The 20,026-nt window shown below is 33.0% G+C and overlaps 1 protein-coding gene across 1 annotated transcript in view; it reads left to right on the forward strand.

Annotated features, from left to right (window-relative positions):
* The window catches only part of LOC142317381 (uncharacterized), a 142,834-nt gene that overhangs the window by 94,098 nt on the left and 28,710 nt on the right, over nucleotides 1–20,026 (forward strand). The window contains exons 5-6 of the mRNA XM_075353895.1: nucleotides 8,217–8,332; nucleotides 19,172–19,297. Coding sequence (XP_075210010.1) covers nucleotides 8,217–8,332; nucleotides 19,172–19,297 — 242 coding nt within the window. The remainder of the gene's footprint in view (nucleotides 1–8,216; nucleotides 8,333–19,171; nucleotides 19,298–20,026) is intronic.

Here is a 20,026-nt window from a genome sequence, read left to right on the forward strand (position 1 = left end):
GCATGAATGAAGTCCTTCGCAAGAACTACCGCATGAAAATAAACAAGAACAAAACAAAAGTAATGAAATGTAGTAGACATAACAAAGATGGACCACTGAATGTAAAATTAGGAAAAGAAAAGATTACGGAGATAGAAGAATCTTGTTATTTGGGAAGTTGAATTATTAAAGATGGATGAAGCAGGAGTGGTAGAAAATGTTGAATAGCACAGGCGAAACGAGCTTTCAGTCGGAAATATAATTTGCTTTCATTAAAAATTAATTTAAAAGTCAGGAAAAGATTTTTGAAAGTATATGTTTGGAGCGTCCCTTTATATGGAAGTGAAACTTGGACGATCAGACTACCTGAGAAGAAAAGATTAGATGCTTTTGAAATGCGGTGCTATAGGAGAATGTTAAAAATTAAATGGTTGGATAAAGTGACAAATGAAAAGGTGTTGCGGCAAATTGATGAAGAACGAAGCATTTGGAAACATATAGTTATAAGAAGAGACAAATTTATAGGCCACATATTAAGGATCCTAGAATAGCCTCTTTGATATTGGATGGATAGGTGGGTGGGAAAAATTGTGCAGGCAGGCAGTGTTTAGAATATGTAAAACAAATTGTTAGGAAATGTAGAAGAATGTAGCGGGTATACCGAAATGAAGCAACTGGCACTAGATAGGGAATCCTTGAAAGCTGCATCAAACCAGTTAAACGACTGAAGACAAAAAAAACATTTAAAAGAAGAATCCTTCCACTCAAGAATATCAAATTTAGCATCTTTTGACTTTGGCATGAATAAGTATAAGTAGTTCCTGAAATAAAAAATACTGAATTTCAAACTAATCTAGATTGTAAGTATTATACAGACCAAAATAAATTTAGTTAAAAAAACTTTTCGAAGATAAAAATTCATTATAACAACAGCAAAATTTAAAAACCTAATGTTTGAAAAATGTTAGTGGTTTCACAAGGTTATATTCTTAGATGAGATTGTCTTTATACACTATCAAAAAACAAAATAAAAATGAAAACATTTTTTTAAATCAAGAACTAAAAAAACACTCAGGCCTATATAGATTGTAAAATTAGTCATTTTTCTCTTGAATACACTTACTACATAGCTTTTTTGCACACTTTAGACGCATGGACTTCCTATACTGATAACGATATTACGGAATGGTCAGAATAAAGACGTTCTGATCCGAGTGAAAGATGAGGGACAGGGGGCAGAGTTACTCCAGAAAAGGATTCAAGAAGGTGTGCAAGGGGTGTCCAAGTTACCTGCAAAAACAGCTAACGTCGATGAACTGACCTCAACAGAAGATATACAAAAAGCTCTCCTCACCGAGGTAAACCTTGACGAGAATTATTGTCAAACTTTGACAATGAGACACACCTTTGGAAACACCAAAGTAGCCACACTAACAATCCCAGCCAGGTGTGCAGAATCTGTAAGTGACAGATTAAAGATGGGCTAGGTGTCCTATTGAGTGGTCCCCAGCATGGAGACAAACGAACGTTATAGATGTTGGGTAGAAGGACATAGAGCCACAAAATGCAAGGACTGAACAGGTCAAAGTATTGTTTTAATTCTGGCACAGAGGGCAATTTTAAAGCCCAATGTACAGAAAAAAATCATGTACTGATTGTGGTTAACGAGGGTCACAGGATTGGGGAGTCAGTTGAGTGGGATCTGTAAATGAGATTCTTCAACTCGATACAAATAGAAGCAGGCCCTCCCACGACCTCTTGTGACCTCATTGGCAAAGGAGGACTGTGATTTCATACTCGTTGGTGAGTTGAATCATCGACAGTAAATAACTGGTGGATGACAATACTGACTGAACAATTAGAAGAACCTTCAATGTCTTCCTGGTCAGCCACTCTGGAAGTTGCATGGGCCAAGTTGGGGAGTGAGGCAATCTTCAGCTGCTACATCTCACCTAATGTTAACACGGACGACTTCATGAGCTGTATAGCTCATGAAGTCATGATAAACTGGTTTGTGCACTAGGATGATGGACTCATACTATCTTAGTGGCCAGAGACTTCAATTCTAAGCGCATTGATAGGGGGGGGGGGGTCATGTGGCCCGATTAAAGAGGGTTGATCCTTGCAGAGGTAATGGCTTATTATGACTGATAACTTGAACACTGGGGAAACATCCACCTTCAAAAGAATATAGGTCCATAGTTCTACCCATGACCTCACATTTGTATCAGTGGATCTTGCCGTGAAAATTTCAGGATGGCAAGTTGTAGACACAATCGCTCAGCAACCACAAATGCATTGAATTTGTGGTAGCTGAAGTAGTCAATAGGCGCCTTTGCAGGGGCTTCATGTGGAGGATCCAGAAAGAAGAGCTGGACTCTTACTAAAGGTGTTCAGAGAAAACACAGAAACTGACCTTCTGGAAACAAAAGAAATAATGAAGTCGGAGGACCATAGAAATATTGCGTATAATGAATGATAGGATGATACTATACTATGTAAGTATAAAATTTATGTTGATTTGGAGATAGTGGACTGCATAAGACAATGCTACGGCTGGAACAATCCCTTGGACCATGAAATACTTGATATATAAGATAAACGATATTTACTTTATAGTAAGATTTATTTAACTACAAGACATAGCAAATGCACCTAATCATACACTGACTGGCCTTACAACAAATACTAAATCCGACTGACTTGCAGGTAGAGGCGATCTTGCTCCTGATAAGTACTAAAACATGACTGCTCACTGCTGGAGCAAAGACGATGTTGCTCCTGACAAATGCTATGCGCAACTCACTTAATGACCGGCCACAACCAAACCTTATTACAAGTTCTCCCACCACTTCTCAATGTCCAACATGCCGCCAGCCAAAGAGTATATTTTTTAATATACTTTTTATTAATTAAACATGAAAAAGTAATAAAGAATTAAATCAAACAAACAAAATTACATAGTGCTCACCAAAACAGTTACGCAAAACACAAAAGATTTAAACAAAATTAAAGGTAAAGTTCATGAAATTATTATTTATCATGTTTATTGGAGTCTGTAAGTTCACATAATTTCACAACAGGTCGCTTAAACATTCCTTGCTCATTACAAAGTGTCACTACATGCACCAGGTTATCTGCAACGGAATGAATCTGATCAACAGTCGCTATCTTCCAGTGTAGTGGTGGTAGGTTATCTTCTTTAATGATGACTACATCACCGACCTTGAGATTGGCTTCCGTCATTGTCCATTTTTGGCATTGTTGAAGGGTGTTCAGGAAATCCACTGACCATTCCTTCCAGATCTGCTGAGTTATCTGCTGGACATGCTGCCAACAATCCAACCTGTTAACAGCTGTATCACATAGGTCTGAGTTAGGAATGAGAAAGTGACCAGAAATAAGGTAGGATGTACAGAAAAGATTGTCAGATAATTTTGACAAAGGACTTGAAATTAGACAAGTCTCAATTAGAACTAATAGAATAGCCATCTCTTCAAATGTTAAGCTGCTATTTGTTTAAGTTGGTATTTCATAGATTTGACGGCCGCTTTTCATATGCCTCCAAAATGTGGAGAATATGGTGGTATAAAGGTCCACTGGCACAATTCCGATGATGATTCTCAAATATTTTGATGCTGTTATCATTTACCTCATAATGCGCTCCTTTAAAATTTTCACCATTATCACTATACAGATTCACTCTTCACACCATAAAACGACAAAGTGCAGCTTTAAAGGCTTCTGTAGTTAGGTCGCTTACTAATTCCATTTGATTTGCTCACATTACTAAGCAGACAAAAACAGCTACGTAAACTTTAACCTTGGGTTTAGAACGACGTGTTCCAGTTTTGATATACATAGGGCATGCATAATCAATTCGTCTGTTAATAAAAGCGTGAGCAGGATGCAACCGATAAGATGGGAAGTTTCCCATCAACTGAGAATGAGTTACAAAATTTAGTTTAAAACAGGTTACACATTTGTGAAGAACAGTTCTAGTCAGGCATCATATACCTGGGATCCAATGTTTTTCCTGTAAAGACAAGATGATTTTAACTGCAGACTGGTATGCATAAGGCGAAGATGTTAATTTTCAATGATGAGATGTGAAAAGTGATTGGTTGGATTTATGATAAGGTAATTCTGAATTTTGTAGGTGTCCCCCTACTGACAGTATTCCTAGATTGTCCAGAAATGGATGTAGATCTCTAATAGATGATTTAGTTTGTAACATTTCTCCATTTTACAAGGCTATAATTTCTTGAGGTTAGCTGGATTTCTGGCATATTTTGATACAAACATAAAAAGCAGCATCTAACTCTGATACAGATAAGTCTGAGGAAGCTTTCAGTCTCGGAGTTGTTTGATAATTATTAACAAACCTTATACAATAGGCAATGGTTCTCTGCAGACGCAGTAATTTAGAAAAATTAGAAACTAAACTAATCTTTTGTTTCTGCTCAGGAACTTTTTTAATAAGTTCAGGTGTTTTCAATCAAATTCTGCAAATATTTGTGTCTTGATAAGTTACTTATTCACCGGTTAAAATCCACCCTAGTTCAGTATTTTGTAAAACTGGATAGCTTCCCTTGTGAGTTAATTGGTCCATACGTAAGATTTTTAGAAACAGTTGAGCGCCCAATAACATATTTTCCTTTCGGGGTGTGTTAAAAAACAGTTCAGCTAGCATAATATTAGCTGGAATTTTCCAGTTTTTAAAATCAATAGGCATCGTGGGTAAATCTGAAATTATTTTTGATAAAAGATTACAAGTTATGTTCATCGAAAAGTTGGAGTGGTTAGAAGCTATTTGCACTGATGTACTGTATTCTGAATCTGAAGCAAGGCTATCAAAAAATCCTAATGTAATGGGTTTCTAAACCACCTATGTTTTAACCGCTGTGCAAGATCTTCAGTCAAAAAATTCACCTGAGATCCACTGTCCAATAAGATATGACATAACTGAAAATTTCCATAACAGTCACGAATTCAGACGAGTGCTTTAGATGATAATATTTGTGGCTGGCTATTCTCCCTCTATGAATCATGAGACCTTGCCATTGGTGAGGGGACTTGAGTGCTCGGTGATACAGAGTAGCTGGACCGAAGGTGCAACCATATCGGAGAGGTATCTATGGAGAGCCAGACTAAGGAATGATTCCTGAAAGAGGGCAGCAGCTCTTTCAGTAGTTGTTAAGGGCGTAAGTCAGGATGACTTAAACGGTCATATCAATATCACTAAGTCCTCTAAGTAGTGTGCAGCTGAAAGCAATGAAAAACTACAACTGTTTTTTTTTTTTTTTAAGAAAAATGTAGCTCTCTTCATTTTCATATAGAAATGATGTAGCCACCTCCCTTGGTAAAATATTCCGGGGGTAACTAGTCCCCCGTTCGGATCTCCAGGTGGGGACTACTATGGAAGGGGTCACCAGAAACATTCTATGAGTCGGAGCGTGGAATGTTAGAAGTTTAAAAAAGGTTGGTAGGTTAGAAAATTTAAAGAGGGAAATTGATAGGATAAATGTAGATGTAGGAATTAGAGAGGTTCGGTGGGAAGAGGAAAACGACTTTTGGTCAGGTGATTTTAGAATAATTAACTCGGCTTCAAATAATGGGCATGCAGGAGTAGGTGTCGTAATGAATAAGAAGATAGGGAAAAGAGTAGAGTATTTCAAAATGCATAGCAATCATTGTAATAAGGATAAAATCTAAACCCAAAAAGAAAACAATTGTTAACATCTATATGCCTACAAGCACCCATGGTGGTGATGACGACGAAGAGTGTGTGTATGAAGCGATTAAACACATAAAAGGTGATGAATAATAGTTTGAGATTGGAATGCAAGCATTGGAAAAGGCAAGGAAGGAAATATAGTGGGTGAATACGGGCTGGGCAAAAGGAATGAAAGAGGGGACCGACTTATAGAGTTTTGCACGAAGTATAATTCAGCTCTAGGAATTTGCCTTTCACGGGGACCCTAGTGTTTGGAGGCAACTTCCACACATACACGTGTGCTCAGGAAGGGTTTGGGGGATCGCATGGGCACCGTCATTGTGCTGGTTCACCTAAACAGAGCTGAAACAGACATAAAAAGAAGGCATGTTCTACATTGCAAAAAATATATAACAGACCTCGTTAAGGGCAATGTGACAAACCTGTCATGTTTCAACCTACCTACATAATAAATTTTCATAAAATTTCATTTTTATGAAACATGGAAATATCGCTCTTAAGTTCCCACTTGCACACGGGAACATTAAATTTTATCTATATCTATACTATTAGGAATAATTGATATTGGTTCAAGTAATTATTTTATTTTAGATTTAATTTGAATAAAATACAACACAACTAAATGTTTAATTATTTGTTAAGCAACAGTTAGGATGTTATATTATATTTTCTCTTCAGTATTGTATGATACTGGATGGGGTAAATAAAATTGATTTAATTTTGGTCAAAAAAAAAACCATATGTCCATACATTTATGAACTTAACAACTTTACTCACAATAAGAGACTTTATGAGAACAACTCTTTTTAATGACCTTTTTTCAAGGCCCGCAATCATTTCTGGGAGTTCCTTGTTGGCTCATCTGATGTAGAGGCTCCTGGCTTGGTTTATCATACACAAACCCTCATCCTGCCTGTGGTTCATCTAACATGGCATGAGACCTTTTCCTCACATCTTGTGGTGTAGGGTCCTCTCAGCAGATGTCCCTGAGATGGCTGTGCTTGGACATGGTCGCTCTCCCGAACAGTCTGCATGCCTGTGCTATGCCCACTTCCAACATGGTTTTTATGTCCGCATAGTAGCGAAGTGTGGCATTTCTGACAAACCACGACACTCTGAAAATCATTCGCATCGCCACATTGTGGACGGCCTCCAGCTTTTTCTGGAATGTGGAGTACAACAAAGCCCCCCATGCCGGGTAGGCATATGTCAGAATTGGCAAGCCATAGAGTTGGTATATGTGTGGAACATGCCCGCACAGATCAGCCCAATTTCAAAACAAGTCGGATCAAAATTAACATTTTTATTTTGCATTTAGTGATTATTGACCTTTTATTTTTAAAGCTATGTTTTTGTTCCAAGAACTGAAAGGACACCACTTTTTATTCTTCTGTTGTGTACCTTGACTGATCGCTTGTCATTAAAGTACTCTACCAATTAAATTCAACTACTGCGCCACTCAAATTTTTTCACTATATTGCTCATTCTATTAACTTATCACCCCTTAAATTTCAAATATGCACCCTTATGTAGGTGCTTTACTATCCATCTTCTTCAGTGCCATCTTGTACATACTGATTTCCTCCACAAGTTTTGCCAATTCGTCCTGAACAAGCGCTGTCTTATTATTCTTATCGATAGACCGTTGAAAGTCGCCAGAGATCTCCTCAAGTTTGGTGGTCAGACCCACAAATTTGTTCTCCATGAGAACCTTCTCTTCCTCATCGGGAACTTGTTTCCTCTTTTTTACTTGTTCTGCTGCAGTAGCTTTTGGAACCTTCGTGGGCATGATCTCAACCATCGCTACTCATCCTTCCTCAGTACTAGTGGAAGGTTAATGACCCTTACCGATGACCTGCTTAAGGTCCTGCCAGCCTTGAATGGATCCATTCTAAAAGGGCCTGTATCCCAGGACACTTTATACAATGGGCTCGTGTTCACCAAACACTCTGTGTACCTTATTTAAATAAATTTAAATTAACTTAGCTTAAATCAATAAGATAATTACTTCCTGTCTTGATATCACTCTGTCTTGATATTAATATCTGTCTTGATATCACTCTCTTGATATTAATAAATAGTAGAATATAATATCAGTGCTATAAGTTAGATAATGATAACACACAGTATAGATCACACAAACAGTAACACGAATGTACTTAAATACACAAAATAGTTCAAATAATAATTAAAAAACTAAACACATCCACACAATGTTCAGTGTTGAAATACATACAGTCATATCTTTCACACTTCATTTGCAACAAACACCTTGAAAATCTGACAAGAAATAGGAGAAAAAACAGACCTAAAGTGAAGTAAATAAATAATGAACATCCTTCCACCTCCAAGTTCTGAGCGTACTCAAAGCATACCGTAGCATACCTGCATCTGATGAATGAAATTATATTTTAAAGATTGATTTTAAAGATGATATTATATTTTAAAGATTTATTTAAAATATAATAACCTTTCTTTTTATTTTTTAATGTGGTTTTAGTGGTGGGGGATTTGGAGGAAGTCCTGGTTCAGTTTTTGGTGGTTCTTCAGTCTTTGCAGGTACTCCTGGTACACCTAAAAATGCATCACAGACAGGAGGATTGTTCCAGTCAACAGGTCAGTCAGTTGTTGTGACATGTTCAGAATATTACTTACTAATTTCTGTGTATTTTTTTTCTTATCAGTTTCAAGTTTGGTAGTACTAGTATCGCATCATATGGTTATTCTTATTGCGTGTCTGGGAATATCTTGCTTAAATTGTATCATTTATTTTTTACTAACATTTTTCCGCCCTAGTTATTTTAAAAGTATTTTTAGAAATTCTATTTAAATTTTTGTATTTAATTGCTAATCGATAAAGAATTTTTTAATCGCTTCTGTTCAATTTCTGCTGATTTACTAATGATATTGCTGTCTTTAAGAACATCATCATATATTCTGTTCTAGCAGTGTCATGATGGAGAATAGAAAATTTCCATTTTAAGTGCTTTATGAATTTTTTTACTATTTTAAATAAAAGAGCTGGTTACTCAAAAATGGGATGTACTATGCAACCTGTGTATACATCTTGTTATTTTATACTGTATGTCAATCAGATATGAAAAGGTTCTAAATTATAATACTTAAGTTTTAATAAATAATAATACTTTTCTTTTACTGAAAGTACAATTATTTAATAACAAATTTCTTCTATTATGATATTTTTTCTGTTAGCGACTTAATAAATTAGCTTTGTCCATTCAATTATATTTTAATTTTATTATTTGTTTTTCTAAGGAAATATTTAATTTAAAAATCAGCTGATAGATTTTATTTTTTTACTGAACAACTAAAAATGGTATTAATTTTTTAATGGTAATCAGGAGTAAGATGAATTTATTTTGTAATATGTAATTAGTATTAGTTTAATCTTATGTTGCTAGAGATGTGCTTTAGAATTTTGAGGTTATTTTGTTAGTTAATCTTAACCTATTTACTCTTTATCTATTTATATTACTAGAAAGTCTTTAATTAGTTAAATGTTTTGAAACCATGCAGAGAAGAGTGAGGTGTGGACTATTTTTTTATGTCCATAATATAAATATTGATTATAGATATATGTTTTGAAACGTGCAAATTCAAAATTGTAGGTGGGATCATCACTAGTATAACAACAAAAAACAGGTGTTATAAACATTTCTTTCAGGAGTATTTATTACTCCATTTTTTACATTTTCTGCCTTTCTCTACGTAGTTGTTTGTAGATGGATTTACCTTTTTGCAAAATTAATATAATTACATGTTTATTGAAAATCCTGTACAACAATTTTGGTGTTAGTGGCAACAGCTATTTTGGGAGGTTGAGATGGTCGAGTGAATAGGAATTATCTTCATAAGGCATAACTATTAGAACTGTTTGAGTCATGATTAAGTTATCATAGTGAAGAGAAGAGGAGAGCTGGTTTTTAATTATTATGTAAGAGTATGGGTGGTGTGTAGGATAAAATCTGTAAAGTGATGAATTATTGGATAGGAAAATGTAAGTGTTGTGAAATTTAAAAATGCAAGTGTGAATGTAAATGTAGTTTACAGAAGGAAGTATATCATACATGCGGTACATAAAGTTAAAATGTAATGTTCTATAATAACTATTTACAAAGAATATCATGAATTCAGGCAAGGTCAGATCAGAAAGTCAAGGATGATTTTTTTAAAAAATTACAAGATAAAATAAATAAGCAAAATGTAGATTTAAGTTGTATAAAAATGAGGATTTACAGCAGGTAGGTATGATAATAGTGAAAAGGTACATGATTTACAATAAAAGCGGGAGATAAAGATATAAAAAGTAGTAACATTACAGAAGTATTGTAAATCTCAAAAACAAGAGGAAAGGGTAGGGTTAATTTAAGCGAGAAAAGATTGCGATTATGTATGATAATCATTTTCCTAAAATAGAACAGACAATGGAAATTTATAGAACTAAACTAAATGCGAGGTCAGATAAAATGGAAGTTAGAACAATGTAGCACAGAAATAGAAAAAAAATTGCAAAACATCTTAGGAATGTGAAATTGAATCGAGTAAATTTTGCTAATTTTATACTGGATTTCATATTAAAAAGTAGATTATAAAACTGCAGCATTTTTTTTTTAAATATCTTTAAGATTATTTAAATAAGAACAAAAATAATGTTTAAAGTTAGGGATTTACTGGATGTAAATTTGAATAATGATAGTAAAAATAAGAATGCCCAAATTCCCTTTAAATTTCAAGAGTTTATTATAAAATTAACTCATCTAAATAATATATTTCAATGCTAGGAATGATTTTACAATTTGGAAATTATAATACTAAGCTTTAAAACTTAGAAAAATATGTATGAAAATACAAACTGTATTGATAATTGAAATAAAATCTGCGATGAATCTGTAAAAATGAATAATACTGTCATGAAGGCAAAAAAGAAATACGATTGTTGGCTAAAATTAACAAAAATAAAATGACACAGCTCGTTTTTGCCATAAGAAATTGGACTTTAATTTATCACACAAATAAACTGCATATAGGCTAATAATATGAAAATCTGCAATTTAACAAAGCCTGAAAACAAAAGAACTTAAATCACCTTTTTTACAATCATATACTTATAAACATAACATCAATAAACATAGTGTAACTGGAAAACTGTTGCATTACTGACATATTCTGTAATAATAAAAAATTTAGCAATGAACAAACGTCATTAAATTAGAAAAATAAACTACAATAATTCTTAGCACTGGCCTTTTCTGATTTATGAACATCTTCATACTTATCATTAAATAATTAAAACTTGCATTTCTAGTTTGTTGTAGAAAAAGGCCACGATAATATTCCAGTATAAAAAGAAAGTTAATTACAATATAATCAATTACATTCAAATTTCATGCAGTTAATATTATTCTACATGTTTTATTCTTATAAACTAGGCATAAAGCTAAACAAAAAAATGTATTTAAATTTAAACAAACAACATTATAGGTTTTGAAAAATATGTTATCTCTATAGTAAAAATTCACAACACAATTATCAGTGATACAACTAAATCGCATACAGAGCTTCTAAAAACAAGATACATAATTCTGAATTTTCAACTTTTAGTGGTGCCATCTCTTAGTTACAAAATGCAATGATACTGAACATCATCGCAGAAATTCATAAACAATACACAAAAATGTGAACCACTGCACCGTTTTAATATTGTGCGTTAATGTAAACTATGTATATATTAACATATTGAAGAACAGTAATAAATCAGACAGACTTTATTTTCATTTTCATATGCACAATGTTAACATGAAAACATGAGCTCAATTTAACTCCAGTACATGATTTTCAGCTATTTTGCATAACTATAAGATATAAGATCAACTGACATTTAAACAAAGAGTTTTAATGAACAACTAGAATATTATTAATGATAGTTATTCAATGACCTTGTCACTACATTTTGGCCATTAATAGCAATAATGCTTAAGTGATTTACTGATGATCATTTAAATAATTATAATTGAAATGATCTCAAAAATGGAAAAGTACTGTACAATTTACAAAAACCTAAGCATCGATAAATAACAAATGTATAAAAACTAATAAAACATTCTGAAATTTACTTATTTAAAAAACGTTATTTCATGTATATCGTAAAATACCAGAAAAATAATAATTCAAGCAATCAATACATATGGTAATTCATTTCACAATTAATAATTTTAATTGACCTTAATCACACATTATTTTTTGTAAAAAATGAACTCGTGAATTAAAGTACACATATATACATACAGCAGTTTATATACTTGGCATAATCTACAGTGGTGTATCAGAAAATACAGAGGTAATAAAAATACACAAATTTGAAATAACCAGTTTGGAAAGATCCTGCTTCCATAAATTTGGCTGGTTTGTAGTAACTGATCCACTTTCAACAGAGTACAACAAGATGATATGGCGACCGAGTATTACCACACTAAAACGAGGAAGAAAACGTGACTTATTTTCAGTAACTAACTTCTGTAAGATCAAAATAAATACAGGTTGATTCAAAGAAACGGGAAATTTAAAAAATGAAATAACGCTAATGAAAAATTTTTTTTAGAAAATGAATTTTATTTCATGTAATTGTACAAATGTTGCCATTTTAGTATACATACATTTTAGTTTATTTTTTAAAGATGACATCTTCCAGGTGACCTCCTCTTCTACGTAAACACTCACAAAGTCTGTTCGTTAAATTGTTCATGGTTTGACTTAACATCTCAACTTCCGCAATTGCTTCTCGGATCATTGCCTTCAGTTCTTCCGTTGTAGCAGGTCTGCTGTGGATCACTTTGCTTTTAAGGTGACCCCACAAAAAGTAATTGCAAGCTGAGAGATCAGGCGATCTGCGAGGCCATCTAATGTCACCATTTCGTGAAATGACACGTTGTCCAAACAATCGGCATACAGCTGCCATTGATATTCGTGCAGTATGTGACGTTGCTCCATCTTGTTGAAACCAGGCTGTGTTAAGAATTGGTGGAAATCTCTTTTGTTGTTCCACAACAAAGGTTTCAAGCATGGCTACGTAACGAGCCGACGTCACTGTAATCGCAAGACCGTTCTCATCCTCAAAAAAATAAGGGCCTATAACACCGTAAGATCACACCACTCGGTCACTTTCTGGCTGTGCAACAGACGCTGGTGTAGCTGCGTAGGATTTTCTTGTGCCCAGTATCTGAAATTTTTCTTGTTAACAAATCCACTGAGGTGGAAATGCCCTTCGTCTGACATCCACAGTTCGTGCACAAACTCTTCGTTATCATTTATTTTCTGAAGCATTACATTACAGAATTGTGCTCTCACAACTGCATCGTTGGTTTCAGTTTCTGGACGATCTGCAATTTGGATGGATGGTATTGCAAGTCCTTCACTAACATTCTTCGAACACTTGAACTATGCAATTGTAAAGATGCTGAGAGATGACGGATTGACCGATGTGGACTTCATGTGACAGCATCTTGTAAAGCTTGAATATTCTGTGGTGTACGGACGGTTCGCTCACGGCCTGGAGGTTTCTTTTTCATTGCCGAACCAGTTTCCTCAAAATTAGATATCCATGTTTTAATTGCATGTGCTGATGGAACACGGTCGTGCTGTCCCAGATTAAAATGACGGCGAAATTCTCTAAGCGCTCCCTCCACACTGTCATTATTTTTGTAAAACAATGACAGTGTGGAGGGACCCACGGCAACCAACACAACTTTCAAAATTCCCCGTTTCTTTGAATCACTCTGTATAAGTCCAATATTGATTGTGTAACACATAAAAACAATGTTTCTAGTACGAACACGTTATGAATGCACAAAGGCGACGAGTATAACCACAATATACGAGAGAGAGAGAAATGTGACCGAGTCGCAGATCCACACATCATGAAAGTCTGTCCTGGACTATATGAGAGAGAGAGAAGAGAGAGCGAATCGCAGGCTGGTCCCCAGGCCGGAGGACCAGCCTGTGCACCCACACATCGTGAAAGTCTTTCCTGCACTAACGAAAAAGTGGCGTGATGAGAAGAGGAGGAAACAAACTAGGCAATGGACAGAAGAGTGTGTGTGTGTGTGTGTGTGTGTGTGTGTGTGTGTGTGTGTACAACAAGAGGTAGTGTGCTAGTATTAGTGTGAGAACGATTAGCATAAACGGGAAGTTTGGGTACGAAAAACATAACAACGATTATTTTTAAAGCAAGCAGACCATTAAAAGAGTTATGCAAGACTGATAAAATAATTGCTGAATAAGAACAAGTTGAGGAAATGACGTGATCGCAGACAAAGAAAATTTAGACTTCTAGGAACTTTGACAACATTAAAATTAGAGGTAACAAAAACAGTCAAGACTAGTTTGGTTAAATAGAAATTGCTTTTATGAAACATTGCGACCACAGCAGAAAAAATAATAACAAAAACATTATTGGAATAAAACAACTTTAAGCATACGCGTAAACAACGATTCTGAAGATAAAATTTTGACAAATGATGTTTCAGCAGAAATATTACGGCATATGACACAAGTGTAATAAATGTTAAAGTACAAGTACTCAATGAAATCAGTAATGCTAGTTAATATGCTAAAATTTTATAGGTTGAACTTAATGGATGAAAAATAACATCAAATAATGATGATGTTATAGTTGATAATGGTGATTGTAGTAATAATGATGTAAGCAATTTTGAGGATAATGCTGATGAAAACATTAAAAAAAAAATTGTTTAACCTTACTGTTGATAATACATTTTGTTTATATATTTAAAAAAGGATTGGGTTGAGAAGATGTGGGTATAGAGTTGTTGGTTCACACACTATTGTAATCTTACGGGCAAAACATGTGAGAGGGAATGAGTTGATGAAATCAGTAAGGTTTATTTTAATCTAAAGCCTTTATGCCCGTGATGTGCATTTCACGGACAACTGCAGTTTTCACACACTTCTGTAGGCAGCAACCAGTGACAATATACCTTCCAGTATATTATCACAAATGTTAATAATTTTCTTTTTTCAGAATAGATTTCAGTATAGTTAATAATAAAAAAGGAAAACAAAAATAGATTAATTTGTGTTTTGTAGAGCGACCAATGAAACTTGTGTGAAGCAAATGATAGTTGTTAAATTAGGAATTAGTTATTAGGATAAAGAAATCTTAAAAAATCATATTCAATTAATATTTATGAAAATGACAAGCGTGACTGTATTACAAAGAGTTATTAAAAGAATTAAAAATATAACTGCTATAATTTAATAAAAAAATTAACAAGGAAAGGGAAATTAAAAACCGATGAATGAATAATAATTTAATGAATAAAATAATTATCAGATATTGAGATACATGAAAAACTTGACTCTAATGCAAAAAAAAAAATCCCTTTAGGTGCGCCGGAAGGTGGAGGTAGGGGATAAAAAAAGATTTCTACTTGAAGTTAAGAAATATTTCAAATTTACGCAATAGAACAACGGTTGTATGTGAAAAAAATTTCACATGTTTAGCGTACGACAAGCCCCATCTTCTTACAATTCCAGCAACATATTGGTCATCCCTTGCTGTAACGGTTGGCCGTATAAAAAATCATTTGAGACAAAAGTTTTAATAATGTTTAGAGGACTAACGACCACTTTAAACTGATTCGTTACTGTGTCTATTTAGGGAGGTATGATTTTTTTTTGTCTTGATCTCCTTGACCTTCTGGGCCAATGGTCGGTGATATCAAAAAACTTTACTTAGAAAGTTTTAGGTCCTTATCCAAAGAATAGTAGGAACTTTAAAATGAATTCGATATTTTACTTAAGAAAGTTACAGGGATATTTTGTTTTTTGAAAAAAGCCTTTCCATTCCAGCCCCACGGTCTAATTTTGCCCATTAACAAACTCAACAGAGATTTTGGGTCGTTATATTATGTATCAATTTGAAAGTGATTGGGACAAAATTATGGCAGTTATCGTGTCCACAAGAAAGTGAAATATATATATATATAAAGGTATAGGAGTTGAAGATCCATCCATTGATTGTCAGACTGGACATAAGAATAAACTAAATTTTATTATTTTGTTATATGGTGATGTTATTTTATATATTCTTTAATCAGCTTCTGGATGAAGTACCAATACCTGTTGTTCTGATAGAATAATGATTATTTTTTTTAATTAGAAAGAAAGACTTGTGTGTAATTTTTTTAGAATACAGTTTTTTATATTTCTTCGTTCTTGTGCCAAAATTTTGTGCTCATTATATTGAAAATATTTACATTACTTAGGGACTCTGTTTATCCTTTTTCAATCTTGTTTCAGATTGTGCCCTGAGTAATCTCACACAGTTGTCTAATTCCTGTTTCATTTGTCCATCCCCTGCTCCTTGTTTCCTTAAATATTTCCTTCTACTATGCATCTGTTCTTTGTGGCTGTTCAGTTCAATGCTTAAAATTAACTTCAATTAAGCTGCTTACTGTAAAATAGGAATAGAACTGTAGTAATAGGATTCTATATACATTCCTAATTCAATTTATCATCAGTTTTATCATTTCAATGTTGACTGCACTTTGTACTGTAATGGTGTATACCTTTTTCTTCACCGTCAAACAACAGTTTACTTTGTTTGGTGAGAACATTATAGAATTCATCGGGTATTACTTTTAAATCTTTTGAACTTTTGTTTACTTCATATAATTCAATTTCAAGTTATCAAAAGGGACTGTCCCCTTCTATTTCCTGCTGGAATCTGGTCTTACTCACTGCAGTTGGGCATGAAAACTTACAAAGCTTTCACACTATAACTATGTCTAGACTGTTGTGTAACGTTAATATAGAGGTGATATAAATTATTCAGCGCATTTAAGGTTTTAATAGAAAAATAACAAAACGATGTACTTGAATGCATTTTTATTGTTAAACAAGAAATTCAAATAATTTTGTTTATAACCCTTATTAACTTCAAACAAGTTCCTTTCATAGTGTGCAAAATTTCTGGATTTATTCAATTTCATGCCAGTTATTACAAAGAATATAGACTGAATCCATTAATTACATCTTCAATTCTTTTTTCTAATTCATTCATGTTGATAACCTTTGTTGGGTACACCCTGCCTTTGACAATCCCACAAAAATAGAAATCAAATGGCTTGTAATGTCAGGAGATTGAATTGGCCAGGGAATTTGTCCATCATGGCCGATCCAATGTTGAGGAAATTGTTAGAAGTAAACAACCCAACGCTTAATAAGAAGTGTTGGCTTGTTGATGTTGAATTTGTGGTACTGCAGACTCCTGTAACGTGTCTAGATAACAAGTGCTGTTGGTTTGGTGAAGAAGAGTGAATCTTTATAAGCAGTCAGTGCACACCCATTTTTAATTTTTGTTAATCATTTTCTGTTTTTCCTAATGGCTTGAGGGTTTTTTCATCCTCAAATCTGACAATTATGACTTAATGTGACCAAAAATGTAGAAGGTAGCTTTGTCAGAAAACATTCTTTTGAAAAAGTAATCGTAAAAGATTTTTACTTTTTTTTTTTTAAAAAATCAGTGTGTGCTACATTGCTCTGTTCATTTTTTTATTAACTGCTAAAATTTAAGTTTAACCTATCAATTTTAGGGCTTCACTTCCTTAAAAAAAATGAGTGATTCTTTGAATATAAAAAGGATTATTAAATTAATAATCATTAATTAGTAACAGTAAGCATCTGTTTCTTGACAAGGATTATCAACCTTTTAAGGGCTGAAAAAAAGAAGCAAAATTTTAAATTATCTTTGAAGTTACTTTCTGAATCAAATTCTAGTTTTGTCATGAATTTCAAAATGTATGTAAACTACAAAATGTGCTCTTAATATAGCTTAGTTGTTTTAGGGGTAATTAAATGGGAAAGATATATGTAGAATTTTTTAATTATCCGTGCTGAATTTTAAATTTCTTTTTGTATTTCCCATAGATCGGTAAGCATATACTTGTTCATACCCAGAAGTACATGAGAGAAAAATCCGTTGTTAGTAATAGTTTATAGCAAGGGGATTGATATTAAATTTCAAGTTTTTAGCTCTTACTGTCTACTCAACATCCCACATCAACCTATTTTTAATTTAGCCCTTTAATGGTTGTTATCCGTTACTTTTCCAAAGACTTTTATGGGATAAATGTGCCAACTTAAGCTATTGCTGTTCATGAAGAAGGGAAATTATTTGTGAATGATGGATGCTTTTCACGATTAGCAGTTTGTAGCAGATGTATGTTTAACTAACATTTCCTACTTTGTGTCTTAATTTGCATTTTAGTTGAGAAGCGAGATAAGAAATGAAAATAAATAACATTTTGTAGTTGTTAATCAGAATGATATTTTTTTACCTCCTTAAATACCTTTTTCTGTTTAGCTTCCATAATGACCGTAAGAGGATGAATGAGGCTTATTTCTTATTTTGACCAAAATTACTCGCCAATTTTTTTTTGGTCCTAATTAAATTATGAATTTTCCACGGTAAATTTTTATTTTATCATAGTAATTACTATACTTAAATTGCTAAGATCTTGATTAATTGCTCTTTTGATAAATTGCTTACCGCTTTATTAATTTTTTATCTCGGTTTTTGTTAGAAACATAAAACAAACTTCATGAACTTTCTAAATTTAATTTACTGGTCCATGTTTTCTTACAATCCAAATCCTTTGTACAGCCTTAGGTCGACTTCCTTAAATACCTGCTTGAGAATAACTTTCCAAAGTTCTTTGTGTCTATTTAGGAAATGGAAAATTAGTAACGGTGGGCGAGTGAGTGAGTGTGGTCGTTGTGCAATTCTTTTTCCCCTTTTTTTTATCTCTAAGGATTAGTGGAAAAAAGTTGCTTCTTAGCTGTAGTTTATTATTTAAAAATACCAGCCAGGTTTGTAGTTCCTACATTTGTCTCTACTTGCTTTCAACTCCGATTAAATTTAACCCCCTTAGAGATTTAGGATTAATCAAAATATTTTTCCTTTTCCCAAAATACCTCTGAAAAATAAATTGTCAAATTTTAGCTTAAACAATTTTTAGGATTAAAAAAATGTTTGTATCATGTAATTATTATGAAAGCTGTACCTGTTGATGTGTACGAATTAAAAAAAGGTTCTTACAAAGCTTTGTAGTTTACTCATAATCAAACTTGTAATTTTTATTTTGTAATGAGAATTTGTAGCTTCACAAAATAACAATCTTATTTTGGTAAATATGTATTTTAAAAATCTGGATGAAAATATTATTTTTTTTGTTTCTAATGTATTAAAACTAGTTTGGTTTTTTATGATGGCTTTGTGGGAGATGAATTTTGATGGTTTGACAGTCTGATGTTGAAATTATATATGACATTATTATTCACTTGGAATATCTTATAAAGAATACTGATGTTTTGAGCGAGAATGATTTAGTTTAATGATCCTTTTATTTTTTATAGGATCAGGTGGTGGTGTATTTGGAACTAGGTCAAATACAGGTACCAGTCCTGGAGGTTCATTTAGTACTGGTGGCCAGACTATTAGCCAGACTGGATTTGGACCTCCATCTTTTCAAAATAAAACAGGTATATTCTAGATAATTATAGATTTCATGTTAATGAAAATACTAATACAAAGATGTTTTCGTTAATTACACAAGATAACAATCTTTTTAAATGAATTCTTCATGGAATTATTCAGAATTTTTTACATTATCTTGTTTCTTAGAATCGTTTTCAACAGTATAGAAAGCAGAATTACCTTAAACCACTGAAATCTGTTTTGATATTTGTGATGTTATGTGTGAAAATAAAGTTCAAAAATGGTGTTTGTTTCAAGAGAGAGTGATGAAGGATGTAGTGTTTGGCTGGCTTCAGTTGCTTAGAAACATGAAAGTTAATAAAGTTGATACTTTTCCCATTGAGAGAGTGGGCCATTACAAATTTATTTATAAAGACAAAAATTGAAATTAGGATCTATAGTACAAATTGAAAAAAATTTAAAGTAAAATAAAGCAGCACTTAGCTCACTATAAACGTAGAAGAACAGAGAAATTGACTGTATCCTAGTTACAAAATTAATTTATTAGAAAGATGGTTTTTAAAATATAAATAATAAAACAGGAGTTACTTGGGAAATTTACTTCATCAATAATGAATCAGAAACTTCATTTATATTAATGATAACTAATGTTTTGAATTTTAAATGTATAAAAAAATCCTTTTGTAAAAATATTCAATTGAGAAAATTAAACTGTTATATCCCCTTCCTAATAGGTTATTTACTTCAAGCAGGGGGATACCCGTTTTGTATGC

Source organism: Lycorma delicatula, chromosome 1 (assembly GCF_047948215.1).
Source record: "Lycorma delicatula isolate Av1 chromosome 1, ASM4794821v1, whole genome shotgun sequence".
Classification (NCBI taxonomy): Eukaryota; Metazoa; Arthropoda; class Insecta; order Hemiptera; family Fulgoridae; genus Lycorma; species Lycorma delicatula.